Source organism: Meles meles, chromosome 18, assembly GCF_922984935.1.
Source record: "Meles meles chromosome 18, mMelMel3.1 paternal haplotype, whole genome shotgun sequence".
In the NCBI taxonomy this organism is placed as follows: Eukaryota; Metazoa; Chordata; class Mammalia; order Carnivora; family Mustelidae; genus Meles; species Meles meles.
In genome coordinates this window covers 50,067,567-50,086,865 of record NC_060083.1, presented here as the reverse complement: position 1 = coordinate 50,086,865, position 19,299 = coordinate 50,067,567, and the positions used below count along the sequence as shown (strand labels likewise).

At 41.7% G+C, this 19,299-nt stretch overlaps 2 protein-coding genes across 2 annotated transcripts in view; one reads left to right on the top strand and one right to left on the bottom strand.

Moving 5' to 3' along the window:
• SMURF2 (SMAD specific E3 ubiquitin protein ligase 2) overlaps nt 1–355 on the top strand; it is a 118,723-nt gene extending 118,368 nt beyond the window's left edge. Inside the window, exon 19 of the mRNA XM_045985965.1 lies at nt 28–355. Within this exon, the coding sequence (XP_045841921.1) occupies nt 28–127 (100 nt within the window). The 3' untranslated portion in view covers nt 128–355. The remainder of the gene's footprint in view (nt 1–27) is intronic.
• An 8,124-nt stretch (nt 356–8,479) lies between these two features.
• CEP95 (centrosomal protein 95) overlaps nt 8,480–19,299 on the bottom strand; it is a 41,566-nt gene continuing 30,746 nt past the window's right edge. The window contains exons 12-20 of the mRNA XM_045985816.1: nt 16,048–16,187; nt 15,149–15,235; nt 13,947–14,076; nt 12,947–13,116; nt 12,757–12,831; nt 11,517–11,669; nt 9,454–9,600; nt 9,098–9,169; nt 8,480–8,824 (exon numbers count right to left, since the gene is read on the bottom strand). Of these exons, the coding sequence (XP_045841772.1) occupies nt 8,648–8,824; nt 9,098–9,169; nt 9,454–9,600; nt 11,517–11,669; nt 12,757–12,831; nt 12,947–13,116; nt 13,947–14,076; nt 15,149–15,235; nt 16,048–16,187 (1,151 nt within the window). The 3' untranslated portion in view covers nt 8,480–8,647. The remainder of the gene's footprint in view (nt 8,825–9,097; nt 9,170–9,453; nt 9,601–11,516; nt 11,670–12,756; nt 12,832–12,946; nt 13,117–13,946; nt 14,077–15,148; nt 15,236–16,047; nt 16,188–19,299) is intronic.

Genomic DNA, 19,299 nt, shown 5'->3' with positions numbered 1-19,299 from the left:
ATGTCCATCTAATTTGCTTCTTTACAGCTTCAATCGAATAGACATTCCACCCTATGAAAGCTATGAAAAGTTATATGAAAAGCTGCTAACAGCCATCGAAGAAACATGTGGGTTTGCTGTGGAATGACAGACTTCAAGGATTTCCCCAGGACTCTATTTATACCCCGACCGCCAGCCTCCTTTCAGCAAAGTTTCGCAGAATGCGGAAATACAGGAAACCCCCCCCCTTAAAATTTTTTTAGGACACTGTGAGGGGAAAGGACAATTTTGAAATTCCTTTTCAAGGAAAAAAAAAAGGTCTTTATGCTTTGCCATGAGGCCACACTCAGCTGCTATTTAAAATTAATATCTTGAACCTAAAGAATGCTGACTTTTCCTACATTTCCAGAGTTAGGCAGTATTCTACACTTAAAGACTACTACTATTTTTATAGAAGGTAATCTATTCAAATCGCTCCACAGATTTCAAGTCTCTCAAACATCAAGACAACTTCAGCAGTCGGTACACACGTCACATTTCATTTTGATTGACTACATGATTTTGAATAGCTCCTGTACTTGCTCTTTGTAAAAAAATAAATAAAATTATTTTGAATTATTCTACCTTTGTAAACAATTGGCTAAAGGAATCATTATCTTTAAAAAAAATTAAGCCATTTACACATTTAATTACATTTTTCTATAGCAAAGCATTATATTTTAAAAGCATTATATGTTTCAACCTAGGTGAGTCTTTTGTATATTTTTCAAGTATGAACTTTCTGGAAAACAGCCACATTGTTTTGGTTGTCAGATTCCTAATGCAACCATTTAGTCTAAACTAGCTTATTGGATACGGTAAGATGCATTCAGGGGCTCCTTGTTTTTAAGAAACTTAAAAAAAAAAATCCTAATTTTTTATCTTGAATGAATATGATCAGGTATTTTGGATTTACTTTTCATCTGCATTCAAATACTGCATTTTTATAGCTCCTCAGATAGTGTGGATGGGATGGGATTTTCATTCTTTTGCTGGGTCAGCTTATCTTTAATATATATACTATTTCTGTAAACCAAAGTCTCCTATGACAAGTGCACCTAATTTATGTTTTAATTACAGTCTAAGTTTCTATCAAGTAAAACCATCCAGAACCTTTGTTTAGCTGCTCAGGAGCTAAAATTATGACAAAGGAAACATTTTATTCAGCCAGTTTAGAAAATCCTGCTTTTACCTAATAAAACGAAGGTGGGGGTGGGGAGGGGTAGGGCAGGGGGTAGGATTACTGAAGAGATAGTGATTCTAAATCTCTGGTATAAATTACTTTAGAAGTGAAGAATTCATTTTGGAGGTAAGGGCAGCTCAGTTCCCTTGGTGTTGATCAGCATCTGATTTTGGAATATCCAGATTTAGCTTTCAAGGTGTGTGGCATGTTGCATAGTCCTGAAGGCAACCAAAATTCTGGAGTAAGGGATTGAAAAACTCTGAACTCATGGATGGATTTTTAAATTAAACTATCAGAAATCTGCATATATATATATTATATATATATATATATATATTTTTTTTTTTTTTTTTTTTTCCTTACACTGATGTGAATCAGGAAGGGCAAATTTGGATGAGCTACTCTGTTGAAATTTTGCAGCTTAATTATCAAGTAAATAGGCCCTTGGTGTCCTTTTGTTTGGTGGATTGGTTTTCAGTCTGTGTTCATGAGCCAAGGGGTTGCTCAGAGGTGCCTCAGAAGTAATGGTCTAAGAGAGGAGGGGCAGAGAGGGAGAGGAAAGGCCTAGTCGGTGTTTGAGCAGCAGCCTCTAGCTGCCGCCCCCACCCGCTTTATCAGAGCAGCTCCCAGTTTCTCTCTTTTGTGTATTGGAATTCCGAGTAAGCTCTCATGGGGTGGGAGGCTGGGGGAGGGGATATAGAAGAAGTGGAAATTTTGCTGTTTAAAAAAAAAAAAAGTTGAGAACTACTTGTGTAGTTTTCTAAATATTTGAATTTATTTCATTCAGCCAAATTGGACTGCTCCTTGCAAGCTGGTCAGAGTCCTGCCGTGCAGTGGTAACGTGCTTCTGCTGCCCCTTTCCTTCGCAGACACTTCGTGTTTTCCTGCTGCATTCTTAGTAGTAGCTAAGAACATCTTGAAATGTACAGAAGAGGTTTCTAAACTATTCGGTATCAGCTTTCGTGATAGTACCTTACTGGTTGCAGATCCATCTCTTTTATATCATTTAAAGCACTAGTGCAATGTAATCGTGCCTACTCTTAGAATCTTCCAGAAAGTAAGGACATGACGAACACTTTAGCGAAGTCATAACGGACGGCTGCAGTGGTAAATGCTACTATCTAACGTACAGTAAAGCAGGCTAACACCATCGCTTTTGAGTGCCTTTTTAACTTTGTAGTAATGACTTAATAGAGCTTTAAAAGAAATCTACCCTAACAGTCTGTGGTATCACCAACATGATCTAGAAAGACATGATTTAGATTTCATTTTCAAAATTATGTTCCCTGATGACTTCCAAACAGGTGCTAAGAAGCAAGCAAAACACCCCACCGTGTTCTTGAATCTGGGACTCACACCTCATGTGTAATGTGAATATTTATTTCCACACGTCCCTCTTAGCCGGGTTCTTTCTCATCCCTCCCTCGAGTCGTGTTATTTCAGACACGTGATGTCACGTGTCCATACAGCACCTCGCCATCCCGAATGCTTAGTTACGGACAGTGGTTATTTGTAGCGCTCACATGCAGTACGGAGGTGAGTTCTGTTCCGGAGGGTCTAATTTCTTGGTGTAAAGAGTTTTTAAACAGCGCGTGTATAGTGTACATTTGGTTTTGCACACAGTTTGTTGCCCCGAATGGGTTTTATTTTTACTTTTTTTTTTCAATTGTTAGCATTTACGGTTCAGAGCACAAAAATTCCTTTAAGTACAATGTAATTCGCTTTGTTTCACAACACTAAGTCCACTTTGAACTTCCAGGCGTCGAACTGGTGGCATTGTTGGGAGTCAGAGACAATTCCTGTCCTCTGTGGTTTGCCAGCGCAGCGCCCCCCCGCATTGGTGTTTAAGTGGCAGCGCGGGGCCGGCGGGCGCCGCGTGGGGCCTGACGGTCTTCTGTTCGGGTGATGATTGTACCAAATGCTGAGTTGTTTTCTTTCTAGATGTAATTAGTTCACTTCATGTAATATTCTTCTTTCTCTCAAACTGACTTTAAAAACAAAGTTTTATCATTTTCATTGTATTGGTATTTATTACAGAGTGTTTTAGCTTTGATATTCTTTGTATTTTCACTCAGTTGTTACATGAGCTTTATCAATAACATCTGTATAAATGGTTTTTAAAAATTAACTATGTATGTGCCCGTGCCGCAGTTGAGCAATAAAATGAATGCTGTTTGCACTGTCACAGCATCCAAGTTTTTAAAGAATATTGAGTTTATAATGAATTGTTTTGATAAAACGTCACAGTTGGCTTTCTTGAGAGTGACGGCAGGTGAGCCATCAGGCGAGAAGTTTATGAAGATTCACGGGCCTGCCTCGGGGGTCGCCTTCATCCCACTGCAGAGCCCCGGAGCGCTCCAGCAGCCCCCTGTCCCCCGGCAGAGCAGGTTGGTTGGCCGCTGGTGGCTGCTGGGAGGCCTGTGGGGAGGGATGGCGGGGGGGGGGGGGGGCTGCTCCGGGCTCCCTGGCGAGCTGGCCCAGACGGTGTCCATCGGGGCTCCAGTGGCCCGAGCAGTGGGGGGGCTGCCTCTTGCTGTCGAGCCGTAAAATTTGTAGTGTTTTAGTACATTATGGATTTTACATTATGGATTTTAGTATTTTTATAATCTATGAATTACCCGAAGTTTTGATTTGATATGTTGTTTTTCTGCTCTGTGGCTGCCTGAAAGGTCTGGCTCTTTGTTCTAATGTAGATTAACTTGGTACCCGCTGCGCTTATTTGTACCGTGTGTCCCAGACACTTACAGTTAGGATAGTACCATAGAGCAAGAGACTTGTAACAGGATGAAGAGAATTATACAGGAAAAAGGCTTACATTCCTACATTAACACTCTTAGCAAACCAGACAAGCCAGATTTAAAATTTTTTTTTTTTAAAACAGATTAGAGTGAGAGGCGAGCATAGAAGGAAGGGACAGAGGGAGAGGAATAAAGAATCCCGAGCAGAACTCCACACTGAGTGTGGCGCCCAATGGGGCCTTGATCTCATGATCCTGGATCACACAAGAGCTGGATGCTTAACGTGCCACCCAGGCACCCAGAGACTTTTTGTTTTTAAGTAATCTGTACACCCAGCATGGGGCTCGAACTTAAAATTCCAAGATTGAGAGTCACATGCTCTTCTGAGCCTGCCAGGGGCCCCAAGTTTAATTTTTTTTTTTTTTTTTTTTTTTTTTTTAGTAATTTATTTTTTAAAGTAATCTTTTTACTCAGTGTGGTGCTTAAACTCACAACCCAGAAATCAAGTCACGTGCTCTACTGACTGAGCCAGTTAGGTCCCCCAACAAGCCAGATTTTTAAGTTGCGTTTTATTAGGTCTTTGCCCTCTGACTTTTGTTCATTCAGCCATACCTACTGTGCTGTACTGTGTCAGGCTCTGTACTAGGGATGGGGATAGTTGCTAGGGGTATAGCTTCTTCCTCGTGTTTGTGTTCATTATACAGCGGCTGCATCTCCAAGGTGATGATTTTCTGGTGGTGAGGAAGGGATCTGAAGCATTCAACTCTTGCTGATCAGCCAACTTTTGTGGATGTTTGGGCTGTGATTTATCTAGGTTAACAACTGGTCTCTGAGTTGTAAACCCCACTTCAGTCTCCCTTGAAGTGTTTCGTAAGTGAAGAAGGTGGGAGGCAGCTGTCGCAGTGCATCGGGTGGGTAGAGGGACCCTTCCAGGCTATTTCTCCTTATAATGTTCTGGCTTTTAGTACAGGAACTGGCCTTGAAGATGGAAACGCACATCAGACTCAACCTTTCAGACCACTCACTTCTCCCAGACATGATGCTGGCCTGCCAAGGAGGTGGAGAACCATCGATACCGAAGGGCAAAGTTTTTTTAAAAACTTGAGGTATATCTGACCTAATCCGTTGCAGTCGTGCAAGCTAATGATGCGGTATGCGTAGCTGTTGCAGGCTGATCACCACAGTAAGGTCCAGTGTAACATCCATCGCCACGTACAGCTAGAAAATGTTTTGCTTGTGATGAGAACATTTAAGATCTGACTGTGTCAGCAGCTCTCAGAGATGCAGTGCAGCAGGAACTGTAGACACCGTGCCGGACCTCACAGCCCTGTGACTGCGTTTTGACTCTTAAGTTTGTACCTTTGACCCCTGCCGCCCATTTCACAACTGCCTTTTTTCTCGATCTGTGAGCTCCGTTTTTAGATTCCACATGTCAGATAATGGTATTTGTCTTTCTCTGACATGCTTCTCTTAGCACAACATCCTTATGTATTTTGTTGTTGTTGAATGGCTGAATAATACTGCATTGTATATGCTTTCTTATGGACACTGAAGTTTTCTTATCTTGGCTATTGTAAATAATGCTGCAGTGAACGTGGGGGGGCATGTCTCTTTTCCAGTTAGTGTTTTCAGATGTGGAATTGTTGAGACATACAGTAATTCTCTTCTTAAAAAATTTTTAAAGATTTTTTTTTTAAAAGACTTATTTTAGAGAGTGAGCTGGGGAGGGACAGAGGGAGAGAGAGAAAGATCCTCAAGTAGACTCCCCACTGAGCATGGAATCCCACCTGGTTCTCGATCCCAGGACCCTGAGGTCATACCTGAGGTAAAACCAAGTCAGACACTTGACTGAGCCACCCTGGTGCCCCGTCTTTTAATTTTTTGAAGGACCTCCATATTGTTTTCCAGTGTGATCACCCCAACTTAGATTTCCACAAACAATGCACAAAGGGTTCCCTTTCATCCACCTCCTCCCAACACCTCTTTTTGATAATAGCCATTTTAACAGGTGTGAGGTGGTTTTCATTCACATTTCCCTGTTGATTTGTGATGCTGAGAACCTTTTGATGTACCTGTTGGCCGTTTGTGTATCGTCTTTGGAAAAATGTCTATTCAGTGCCTCTGCCCATTTAATTGGATGGGTTTTGGGTTTTTTTTTTTTTTTTTTTGGCTATTGAGTCATGTCGTATGTATGTATGTATTTATTGAGGTGGGAAGAGGGACAGAGGGAAGGAGGGAGAGAATCTTAAGCAGGCTCCATGCCCAGCACAGAGCCTGACTCAGGGCTCGATCTCACAACCCTGAGATTATGACCTGAGCCAAAATCAAGACTTGAACACTTAACCAAATGAGCCACAAAGGTGTCCCAAGGTGTATGAATTCTTTTTTTTTTTTTTTTAAGATTTTATTTATTTGACAGAGATCACAAGTAGGCAGAGAGAGAGGGAAGCAGGCTCCCCGCTGAGCAGAGAGCCCGATGTGGGGCTCGATCCCAGGACCCTGAGATCATGACCCGAGCCGAAGGCAGAAGCTTAACCCTCTGAGCCACCCAGGTGCCCCAGGTGTATGAATTCTTAATATCTTGGCTATTAACCCCTTGTTAGTATCTCATTTGCTGAGATTTTATCCCTATTCCATAGGTTACCTTTTCATTTCATTGATGGTTTCCTTTGTTATGCAGAAGAGTTGAGTTTGGTGGAGTCCCTCCCACTTATTTTACTTTTAGTATCAAATCCAAAAAAATCATCAGTAAGACCAATGTCAAGGAACTTACCACCTATGTTTTCCTCTAGGAGCTTTGAAGTTTTTAATCCTTCAAAGTTAATTTTTGTGTAAGATAGTGATTCGGTATCATCTTTCGCATGTGGCTGTCCTGTTTTCCCAACGCCATTTGTTGAAGAGACTCTCCTTTCCCTATTGTATGTTCTTGGCTCACTTGTCGTAAATTAATCGACCATGTATGTGTAGGTTTATTTCTGGGCTCTATTCTGTTCCGCTGAACTGTGTGTGCTTCTGTGCTGATACCATACTGTTTTATTACGGCTTTGTCGTACAGTTTGAAATCAGGGAGCGTGATGCTTACAGCTTTGTTCTTCAGAGGGCAAAGTTTTATTTTACTTTAAAATTCTTCTTCTTCCACGTTTTTATTTATATTCTAGTTAGCATATAGTGATATAATGGTTTCAGTAGAATTTAGTGATTCCTCACACATAACACCCAGTACTCATCATATGTAACAAGTGCCCTCCTTAATACCCTCCACCCATTTGTAGCCCAACCCCCCCCCCGCCCCCAGCAACCATCCGTTTTCTATCCTTAAGAGTCTCTTATGGTTTGCCTCCCCCTCTCCCAAAGGCAAAGTTTCTTTTCTTTTTTTTTTTTTTAAGATTTGTATTTATTTGACAGCCAGAGAGCACAAGTAGGCAGAGAGGCAGGCAGAGAGAGAGGGGAAGAAGCCGGCTCCCTGCTGAGCAGAGAGCCCGATTCAAGGCCCGATCCCAGGACTCCGGGATCATGACCTGAGCTGAAGGCAGCGGCTTTAACCCACTGAGCCACCCAGGTGCCCTCAGAGGGCAAAGTTTTACAGGCAGTTTGGGTTTAATGTTTTGTTTTTTTTTTAAGATTTTATTTATTTATTTGATAGACAGAGATCACAGTAGGCAGAGAGGCAGGCAGAGAGAGAGGAGGAAGCAGGCTCCCTGCTGAGCAGAGAGCCCGATGCAGGGCTCGATCCCAGCACCTTGGGATCATGACCTGAGCCGAAGGCAGAGGCTTTAACCCACTGAGCCACCCAGGTGCCCCCAGAGGGCAAAGTTTTAAAGGCAGTTTGGGTTTAATGTTTTTTTAAGACAAGAATTGGTCATAGCAATCAAATTAGCCAAGTCATGTAGTCTGAACTACTTGAACGGCTTGAAATGCGAGATGAAACGTTCGTATGCTCATCACCATGCTCCTGTCTACATGCCCTAACGGGAGCCTCTCTTATCCCCTCCAGTCCTTCCCTGGTGCCCTGTGCCACTCTCTGGCTTTGATCAGCAAAGTCCCCATATCCCCAGCTGCTCTTGGCCTTCACTAAAGCTGAAGTCTCCCTTCCCATGGAAGGTGCCACACCCTCCCCCTCACACGCCTTCAGAGCAGAAATAGGGCCGGTGTACTTGGTCACATCAAGTCCACATGCCTCCTTTCCACCCGCAAGCGCTGGTGCTCCTCGAGGCCTGTACCTTCTGGCCTGCCACCCTCTGCCTCTTCTCATGCAGTCCTCGGCCAACAGAAGCCACAGACACGAATTCTCATCCTCCCGCCACCAGATGAAACATCTCCCACCCATTTACACAGCATCTTAAAGATTTAGCCCCAGCTCCCACCTCCGATGACAAACCCAACCTAGCACTTCCCTGAATTAGAGATTTTTATAGTTTTTACTGAACTACAGCAACAGGCTTTGGAGCTGGCTGCTCAAGCAAGGCTTGTTACTTTCGTGCAACTCTGACCAGTGAATGTGTGCCTTATCCCCCTCCTAAGTCATAAATTCAAAGTGGTATACTTGGGGAAAATGATTTTTATTTAAAAAAATTATGTCATAAAAAGTATTGGAGTGAATATATAAGTAAGGCATTTAGAAATGAGTCTCCTGGTTTAGACTCTTTACTGGCTCAGTTCTAGCTCTGTCCTACTCAAGTCTTCCAGAAAGCACTTATCAAATCGGGCCTCAGAGGAAGGGATTCTTACTGTACTGAAAAGAAGCCAGATGAAGCCGAGCTCTGAAGCGCTCAGCTTCCAATTCCCGGAAGAAAGAGTCCTCGTCGTTCTGGGTTATCATGTGCTGCAGTTGCTGAATTTCCTTCTCCATCTTCGATCTCAGCTCCCTCTTCACCTTATGCAATGTCTAAAAGAGAACTCAAGTCATCCTGCTAGTAACAACATTTGTCCGGGTCCCCGTCCATTTTTATTCCCCCTTTACCTTCCAGCTCCTCAAGTTCCTGCAAGTTTAATAACTTAGAAGTCGTCCTTACAGAGACTGAACAGGTGAAGTTAACACAGGATAAATCCTACTTACAGGATTAACCACAGAATAAATGTTTGGGATCACAGATGTAATACAGTTGTTTTCTAGTTCTTAAAAATGTAAATCAATGATTTCTATCCTGTTAATTATTACCTGGGCCTGGGATTTCTCTCTGGCTTTGAGTTCCTGACGTTCTTGTGATATGGCTTCTGCCAGCAATGAAAACTGTGTATAGAGAGGAAAAAAACCCGAATGTTTATCCTGTAGCCCAAATTTAACAATTGTGATATAGAATGTTCAGACTTAAAATCTTTATTGTAATAGAAAGAGGGTAATAGAGTCTGTACTGTGGCCAAGTACTAGCTTATCATGAACGGTCAGTCTGACCAGTGTAGTGACCGGCTGAGTTACTCTGTGGAGGTTTTTCATACAATAGAATAAGCTGATTTTTGACACAAGGTGGTCAGGATGAAGCACATGAGAACGTGAACCAGCAACAGTGAGCTCACCTGGTCTTTATAGTAGTTCTCCATAGAGTCTAGTTCATTCTGGTGCTGTATCTTTTGTTCGGCTCGTTTTTCTCTGGCATAGTTTCTTAGGTCTCGTAATCTTTGCTTTTGAATTTGTAAACCTTCTTCAAACAATTTCTTAAATATCTGTCGTTTAGTTAGAAAAATAAAGTTATGCCCAACTTTCATAGAGGAATTAGAAGCATTTTGTCCAACTATACTGATTGTATTTCACAAAGTTTTGTGTTTTTTAAAAATTTTGTTTATTTGACAGAAAGAGAGACAGCCAGAGGGAACACAAGCAGGGGGAGTAGGAGAGGGAGAAGCAGGCTTCCCGCAGAGCAGGGAGCCTGATGCGGGGCTCGATCCCAGGACCCTGGGATCATGACCTGAGCTGAAGGCAGACTAACGGCTGAGCCACCCAGGTGCCCCTGTATTTCACAGTTTTAAGTAACAGCTTTATGAGATATTATCCACATACCACAAAATGCACACTTTTAAGAGGTAGAATTCAACAGATTTTTAAATATTCAGAGTTGTGCAACCATCATCATCATTAGCTGTCACTCACCCACCCCCTGCAACCACTAAAATACTTTCTATATCTCTAAATTTGCCTAGGCTGGATTATTTCTTATAATCACAAAATATGTGGCCTTTTGTATCTGGCTTCTTTTACTTGCCATGTTTTCAAGGTTCTTTTTTACTGCCACAAAATACTGTGATATGGGACTATCACATTTTGTTTATCCATCAGTTGATGGACCTCTGAGGTTTATTCCTCTTTTTGTGTTTTATAAATAAAGCTGCTGTTGGTATCTGTACACAGGTTATTTGTGTGGCTGTACGCCGAGCAGTGAAATGACGGAGTCACAGAGTAGCCAGGCTAATCTTCTGACGAACTGGCAGACTGCGATCGAAAGTGGCTGTGCCATTCTGCCAGCCTTGCGTGAGGGCTGTAACTTCTCCATATCCTTGCCAACACCATTTTTTTTTTTTTAAGCCATTTTAGTGAGTGGTTTCCCATGGTGGTTTTTATTTCTACTTCCTTGATGACCAGTGGTGTTTAGCATTCTTTCCTGTATCCCCAAAATTCTTCAATTCTCAAGCAGCCGCATATACAGGGGAAGAACCCGAGCCAGAGAAGCAGCAAATGGTGCATTTGCACACGTGCACACCCGAGGTGAGGTGGCTATCCTCGAACGGGGCTGGAGGAAAACGAATTACTCACAGGAGGTAGATAAGCCCACTGTCCTTACAGCCATGCTGTCATTAGTCAGCGGTGTCACCTTAGTCAAGTTACATAACCTCTCAAAGCCTCAGTATCCTCTAGAAATGAGGATGACAGCAGTATGCCCGTTAACTGTAATCACCTTAACGTTTTACTCTAGAGATGTAATTTACTGCCAGTTTGGAATCCCAAAAGATGAAGCATTTCAGCCTGATTAGGGTGGGAGAACAAATACTGTGGAGAAATACTTCACAGAGCATTCGTCCTATACTCCTTTCCCGGTTTTATGTGGAATCCAGGTCATCTAGTCACACTGTACATCCCTGTCCCTTCTAACACATTCTCAAACCCCAGGAAGCAGGTGCACTGGAGGACACATTCAGGAGGTCAGAGGGAATGAGGGCACCAGAGACTGGGAGCAGACTGGGATGTACCATGCAGGTAACAAAATGAGGCATGGACAAGTTGAAACTCTCACAGCCGGCACTTTAGGACTTACATTTGGGTTTTGGATGCAAATTGGGACAGGAGTCACAAAGAAGGTAGTCCTGAAAGCTAACAGATAAAATTCACCCTTTTGACAGGGTTACATAAAAAGCTATATTTACGGGGCACCTGGGTGGCTGTTGGTTAAGCATCTGACCTCTGATTTTTGGCTCAGGTCATGATCTCGGGGTCATGAGATGGAGCCCCACGTCGGGCTCTGAGCTCAGTGGGGAGTCTGCTTGAGATTCTCTCTCCCTTTGCCCCTTCCCATCGCTCACTCCCTCACCCTCTCTCTCTAAAATCAGTCAATCAATCTTCAAAACAAAAAACAAAAACCTGTATTTACCATTTCTTCCCGGGTCCTCATTCGCATCATTTTGGCGCGCAACTGAACTCTGTAATCATCGTAGTACTTTCGGGCACGGACAATCTGCTGCCGATTTTCTGTTATCTTTGACTGTGTCAACTTCTGCCTATGAATGCGGTCCTTGAAGTCTTGCTGGGAAAGGGAAAGTGAAAAAGAGGTAGTAAGGACAAGAGGAAGACAGACTCTGGCATTCTTAGCTGCCCCACTCCCCATCATGAAGTCTTCGAGGAGTGAGCCAAGCATGTGGGGCCAGTGGCCTAATACGTGGGCATAGACTCTGGCAAAATGTCAACCCCCAGAAGCCTTCCAGCTGTTGGTAGGTTCATCACCAGTCCAGAAGGCTGCCCCAATGAGCCATGACTGCTGTACGTGATCTTGGTGGAATTGCACATCTCCTCTCCTGTGTCCCTAGGGGGTCACCTAAAGCCACACCCAGATGCAAGCTTAAAAGGAGTAGAAAAAAGCCATTCTGACTTTCAAGCAAAGTTTGAGTTACACCAAGAGTATTTATGTCAAAACTAAGGAAATTAGTATCTTACAAAGTAGTGAAAATGAAACAAGGTCATGTGCATAAAGCCCCTCAACAAGGTGTCCAGGCAGATACTTGTTTTCTTTTCCCCGAAAGTACCACATGCAGATTTTCAGAGAGCTTCCCCTTCTTTGTCTGAAATTGTTTAGTAGTATCTCAACCAAGAGTTTTAAAATCCCTTCTTCCGACATACTGTCTTTAATGGAGAGTCTGTCCTCTCCATTATACTCAACAGAAGACGTTGTGCTCTGTATAATTCTCAATCCAAATTAGAAGGGAGGGTGTTAAACTAGCTCAGTTCTCTACTTGCGAGCTTAGATCAGAGAGGACAAACGACACTAGCTTACAACCACCTAGTACCTTGAAGTTGCTGTGGAGGCAGAGACAGACCTGAATTAAAATCTCACCTTGCCCCTTACTCACCTGAGTAAGTGGGACCAAACATAAGTTAGCATTCTCAGAGAAAACATGTTCATTATGTTACTATAAAAACCAAAGGAAACTGTATATATATGATATGAAGTACTTAGCACCTTTGCCCCTCATCAGTTTTGGTTACAGCCTCAGATGCTTCCATAGGCAAGTGTTAAAGACAGACGTCTGTGGATCTATTACCCAGCTGTATAAATACAAGTAAGTAATGTAACTTACAGACTCAAAACTGTAATACTCAACCTGCTCTTAACATACCAGTCTCTTGTTATGTTCATATTCTTTCTTGACAAGTGCAGTAAGGAGGTCATGCCTTTTTAAGGCTTCTTCTATCTTTAAGAGGGACAGAAAGGAAGAAGGTTAATACTGCTATTCACTAAATTCTGAAGGATAAGCTCTTTCCCTTTCTGGTTTATATTCCAAAGCTTGTAATTGACAGTTAACTTACTTCATCCTGGAGTTTTTTCTTGGATCGATTTTCTCTATATGCATCTTTTTTGAGCTGTTCAACCTGTGCAATTTGCTGTTTCCACATTTTGCTTAGTGTTTGGCCAGAAACATAGAGAAATGGAAACTGCTCCAGCATGAGGGGCAGGAGACTGTGTTCATTTACTTTCACTGCAAGGTAAAACAAAACAAGTACAAAACCCTTTAATCTGAGAGGCTTGCTGATAGCTTTTAATAAGCACTCTCATTCTACCTTCCTGGTAGAGCAAAGCTTTGTAAGCGATGTAGTTCTGATCCTGAAGAGACTAAATCTAAACATATGTCATTAACTTCTGCACTCCTTTGATCCGAGTACACCAATTACCGGTAAGGATGAAAACAGCTCAACATTCTGACTGATGACATGCTGTTCTGGTGAAGTCCATCCTGACTGCTCAGCTGACTCAGCGACTGGGGTGGACGCTGTGTGTGTGTGGCCAAACACTCCTCAGCCCTACTGGGAGGCAAAGTCTCTGTCCGGTGGGATGTCGTTAGAAGGCCAGCAGTGTTTGAAATGCAACCCTGGCATTTCACATGACCTCGTTTCCCTTGTAAAAGGACTCGAACACTCACTAGCACCAGCTGTCAATATAACAGGGCTGGATGGGACATCTGCTTGCTTTGGAGCAACCCTTGGGTTCTACCAACTTCCCAGAAACGAAGAAGCAACTAGTGTTAAGTGAGCAGAGTGAAGCTACAGCCGGAGCAGCAGGTAGTCCTGCCCATTTGTGCCTCCGGTACCAATATATGGGCCTCCAAAGGTTATTAAGAGTTTTAAATAAATGCCTTATTTACAAGTTTATTCTTTCTCTTTATAGAAATCTAGCATATGGCAGTGATAAAAGAGGAACTTTCTCCAGCTAACTGGTGGATGTTAAGTTTTCAGTGCTGTGTCCTTGGAATGTAGCACACACTTTCAAAGAATGCCAGTTTTCCATAAAGTACAATTCTGTGGTTCTTACTTGGAACTGCTTTATTTGGCTTTGGCAAGCCACCTCTTGGACTTGGAGTTGTGGTTTTTCTAGAGTAAGTCTTCCAGGGCTGACTACGTTTTGGAGTTCCTTTATGAACAGCTTCTCTGTATATTTTTTCCTTAGAAGCAGACATAAAACAGAATACAAATAAAAGTTTAATAACTCTCTCATACATTATCTTAAATATTACACATTGAAAAAAATAGCTAACTAATTCCCAACCAAACACCTTTCAATTTCTAAAATCTGGTTACTGTTTATCTGAGTTAAAAGCATCTTTTGGCTTCTGTCACCCTTTGGAATTTTAAAAAGCACTGAATCCTTTTTGAGTTTCAGAGTCACTATAGTCCCACACCCTAAATACAACCACTAATAATGTTCTGATGTACTGGCTTCTTTGACAACTTTTTCCATGTAAACTAAAAAGGTTCTTAAATAATGTTTATTATAACCATACTGTATTTTATATCCTGTTTTGTTCATGAACATTCCAGCACAAGCATTTTTTCCTGTTTTCACTTAGTTTCTGTAACCATCCTTTTGAAAAGGCAATGGACATGTCTGCTTTGTGCTTCTTCCACTCAGGCACAGAGTAAGTGGGATCTCCTCACTCCCCTTTAACCTGTCGGCCCCAACTATCTTTATTTTTAAAGGTTTTATTTATTTTTTTATTAATTTGTCAAAGAGAGAGCGAGCGAGCATGTGTGCACAAGTAGGCAGAGTGGCAGGCAAAGGTAGAGAGAGAAGCAGGCTCCCTGCCGAGCAAGGAGCCCGATGCGGGACTTGATCCCAGGACGCTATGCTCATGACCTGAACCAAAGGCAGCATCTTAACCAACTGAGGCACCCAGGCATCCCCCAACTATCTTTTAAACCCTTGATGAACAGAACCTCTTAAAAACTGATGGGAGTTTTGGGCAGGAAGGAAAAGTGTTTGGTATCTTTTGGTACCAAGCATCTGCTTCAGCTTGGGTCATGATCCCAGGGTTCTGAGATCGAGTCCCACATGGGGCTCCTTGCTAGGTGGGGGTCTGCTTTTCCCTCTCCCTCTCCCCCTGCTTGCGTGTGCTCTCTCTGACAAATAAAGTCTTTTTAAAAAGTTTTTCTTCAAATAAAAAAAATTAAAAAGATCTCTGTACTTTCTACTGATCTGATCAAGTTGCATTTATTATAGTAGAGACTTTTACCCACTGTTTCCTCCTCATTTATTCCTAGAGATCCAATATTCTCTTGAACTTTATTTCTTCTTAGTTCCCTTTCAAATGCTTCAGTTAGTGCCTAGAGCAGAGAAAGCCATATGACATTACAGTTAATAAAAGCATATACAAAATGAATATGTAGGGGAAAAAATTAACCTAAGATTCTGCCATTCCATTTTTTTTTTAAAGTTCCTTTTGGGTCCCTGTTATCCTAAATATATTTAATATTATAAACATTATAAACATATTTAACAGACATGTAATTGGGATATAACTCAAAAATGCATTTTTTGTTCTCTGGTTTTATTACTTTCATAGTCCCTTGAATGGAAGTTACATGTTATTGTAAAAGATTTGAATTAATTTGTTTTTCACTATCATAAAACATACTATAGCAAACAATGTACATGTTCTAAATTTATGCTGCATTTCAAAATCCCTATTCCACAGCAGAAAGCCTTCCTTGGTAATCATACATTCTCCATATTGAATCTTAACCACCTCCTCTCATTCCTGTCTTGGGCACTTTAATCCTACCTGAAACTCAACTAGCCTATCACTTTTAATCCACCTCCAATTCTCATCCTTTCTGAAGCACTCTGAAAATATCAACCCACACTGATCTACTCTTTTTGAATCCGCTGAGTACTGGGTTATATCTGACAAGGTTAGTTTTCTTAGAGTATCACAAGTATAAATCTTATGTTCCATAAAGGTGGGGGGGAGGGACATAAAAGCTACGTCATATAATCTCCTACCATCCTACCATCCACTCGGTTCAAGAATATTAAATGCACCTGAAGCCTTTAATCAGCAGGACATTCACTGTAGTATTTGGTTGAGGGAAACGGTATTGCCTGCTATCCAATCATAGTCAAAGATGGGATGTACCTTTGCTTGGAATTGGCGAATATCTGTTTCTTTTGGCTTTCGCTGACGTTTTCTCTCTATATGGAACTGTGTATTTTTGTTAACTGGAGATGGAGAGAGCGAATGAGATCTGTAGGGTGGCCTTCTATGCGTGGAAAGTCCTGAAACATGGAAGAGACAAGTATCATTAGTTCCTATAGAGCCAGAAATGTTAAGTTGGAAATCAAATAGTAAAATTACCAAATCCAAAAAGAATGACTGTGAATGTGCTAAACGTTCTATTTCCTGTAACTAATTTGTATTTTTAAAAAAAATTTTGAGGGGCGCCTGGGTGGCTCAGTGGGTTAAGGCCTCTGCCTTCGACTCAGGTCATGATCTCAGGGTCTTGGGATCGAGCCCCACATCGGGCTCTCTGCTCCACGGGGAGCCTGCTTCCTCCTCTCTCTCTGCCTGCCTCTCTGCCTACTTGTGATATCTGTCTGTCAAATAAATAAAAAATCTTTAAAAAAAATTTTTTTTTGAGAAGAGGGGCGCCTGAGTGATTCATTGGGTTAAGCCTCTGCCTTTGGCTCAGGTTATGATCTCAGGGTCCTGGGATCGAGCCCTGCATTGGGCTCTCTGCTCGGCAGGGAGCCTGCTTTCCCCTCTCTCTCTGCCTGCTGCTCTGCCTTATTTGTGATTTCTCTCTCTGTCAAATAAATACATAAGAAATCTTCAAAAAACATTTTGAGAGCATGCACACGAGTGGGGGTAGGGGTAGAGAGAGAAGCAGACTTCCTGCTAAGCCAGACATGGGGCTCAATCTCAAGACCCTGGGATCATGACCTGAGCCGAAGGCAGACACTTAACTGACTGAGTCACCCAGGTGCCCCTAACTAATTTGTATTTATTTGTAATGTTTAGTCTGACCAATACACATAAAGGTATACAGTCTCAAAAAAGTACTTAGGTTCTTTTCAACTTTGGGTTGAAAATGGAGCAACATGTGGAATTAAGTGGAAGGAAGTGGTGCTGGAGGAAGAAAATGTTAAATCATCGAAGCCATATGTCTGCTATCCTTTTACACCTACCTAGGTCCTGAGGAGGTAGAATGTAAGTACATCTACACCTTACCCTTATAAAGCAGCATGCTTAGAAGAAAAGGTTAACATAATTCAGCATTTTCTAAGTAGTCCCAATTTTTCCTTATGTAGTTAAATTATCCCTAATTCCATACTGCCTAAGAGATCTAACAAGTCACTTCATAAACGGTTTTATGTTCCACTGTTTTTAGTTGTACTTGGGCATCTGCTAGTTGTGTAGAGGTGGACTCCATGCCTTTTAGAAAAGTGAGTAATTCTAAGGTTAAGAAAATTAGTTAAATATCTTTATAGACAAACCTTCCCACAGAATTCAAATTTCCCTAAGCTTTTTAATTTTTTACTCTTTAAATTCAAATCTTTCTAATTCATTTCAAATATAAGATATTAAGGGGGTGCCTGATTGGTCTGTCAGTGGAGCATGCAACTCTTGATCTTGGGGTCATGAGTTTGAGCCCCATGTTGGGCACTGAGATTACTTAAAAAAAATAATAAGACTGGGGCATCTGCGGAGTTCAGTCCCTTGGACATCCAACTTTTGGTTTTGGCTCAGGTCAGGATCTCAGGGTCCTAAGAGTAAGCTGGTGTCCTGCTCCAGGCTCAGTGGGGAGTATGCTTGAGAAGCTTTCTCCCTTTCCCTCTCCCTCAGCCCTTTTACTGGCTTGCTTGCCTCCTCTCTCTCTGAAATAGATAAATCGTAAAAAAGTAAGATATTAAGAAAAACGGACTTGGGACGCCTGGGTGGCTCAGTTGGTTAAGCAGCTGCCTTCAGCTAGGTCATGATCCCAGTGTCCTGGGATCGAGTCCCGCATCGGGCTCCTTGCTTGGCAGGGAACCTGCTTCTCCCTCTGCCTCTGCCTGCCACTCTGCCTGTGCTCACTTGCTCTCTCTCCCTCTCTCTCTGACAAACAAATAAATTAAAATCTTAAAAAAAAAAGAAAGAAAAACGGACTTGCACAACTGATTTTAAATGATGTTTTTATGACATTCATAATGTATTCTTTTCATTGAAGATCCAATGAAAATAACATTTTGACTTAGTGAGTTTTCAAAATGGGATGTTTATGTGTATAGAAGGGAAACATGTAGGTTACTAGGTGAGGCTTACCTAGCAATTACCTGGGAAAGTTTAAGGGGAGGAAGATGAAACAAGAGAAAAAATTTTTTTTTTTGTAGTAAAAATCAATTCTACTAGATGTAGGGCCTATGGAAACTTTTTTTCTCTCTCTCTTTTTTTTTTAAAGTAAGCTCTATTCCCTACATGGGGCTTGAACTTACAACCCACAACCCTGAGATCAAGAATCCCATGCTCTCTACAACTCCGAGATCAAGAGTCCCATGCTCTACAACTAAGCCAGTCAGGTGGCCTAAAATTCTAGAGAAATCTTTGCCCATGTTACAGGTTGTTCATTGTTTCTACTTTTCATAACTACACTTTTGCAACCTATAGGTCCTGCAATAGAGGAAATGGTGATACATATTTTCATACAAGTATAGTATAGTCTATGAACTTAATAAAAATGAATGAACTGGATCTGTAAATATTAACACAGATTTTTAAAACATTAACAGAAAAAAGTTGCAGAATAACACAGGATCATTTACAAGTCTGAGCTGTTACCATATAAAAACAGAAATGAGAAGGTTCCAGTTTAAGATGGCGATACAAAGGCTCCTGAATGCACCTCCTCCCACAGACACACTGAATCTACAGCTATACATGGAACAATTCCCTCAGAAGGGAATCCAGAAACTAGCTGAAAGACTCTTATACCTCAGGTGAATGAGAAAAAAACCTACACTGAAATGAGCCTTGGCACACCCTCATCTTTTGGGAGCCATTAAGAACAAAGAAGGCAGTTTGGATTATCACAAAGGTTTCAGACACCCAAGAGCTAGGGACAGGCACTACTCCTTTAAAACTGGAAGAGGTGGCTGTTTTACTTAGTGCACAGAGGCCAACAGAGACAGAAAAACGAAGAAAAAGAAGGACGCATTCTAAACAAAAGAATGAGATAAAGTCAAATAAACCTTAGTGAAACAGAGATAAGAACTCTTAACTTGATGAAGACTTAAAAATGGTCGTCATAAAGACCAAGATCAGGAGATCACCAAGATCAGGAGAACCATCTGTGCGCAAAATGAGAATCTCAACAAAGAGAAAATATAAGAAAGTATCAGTCACATAATTAAA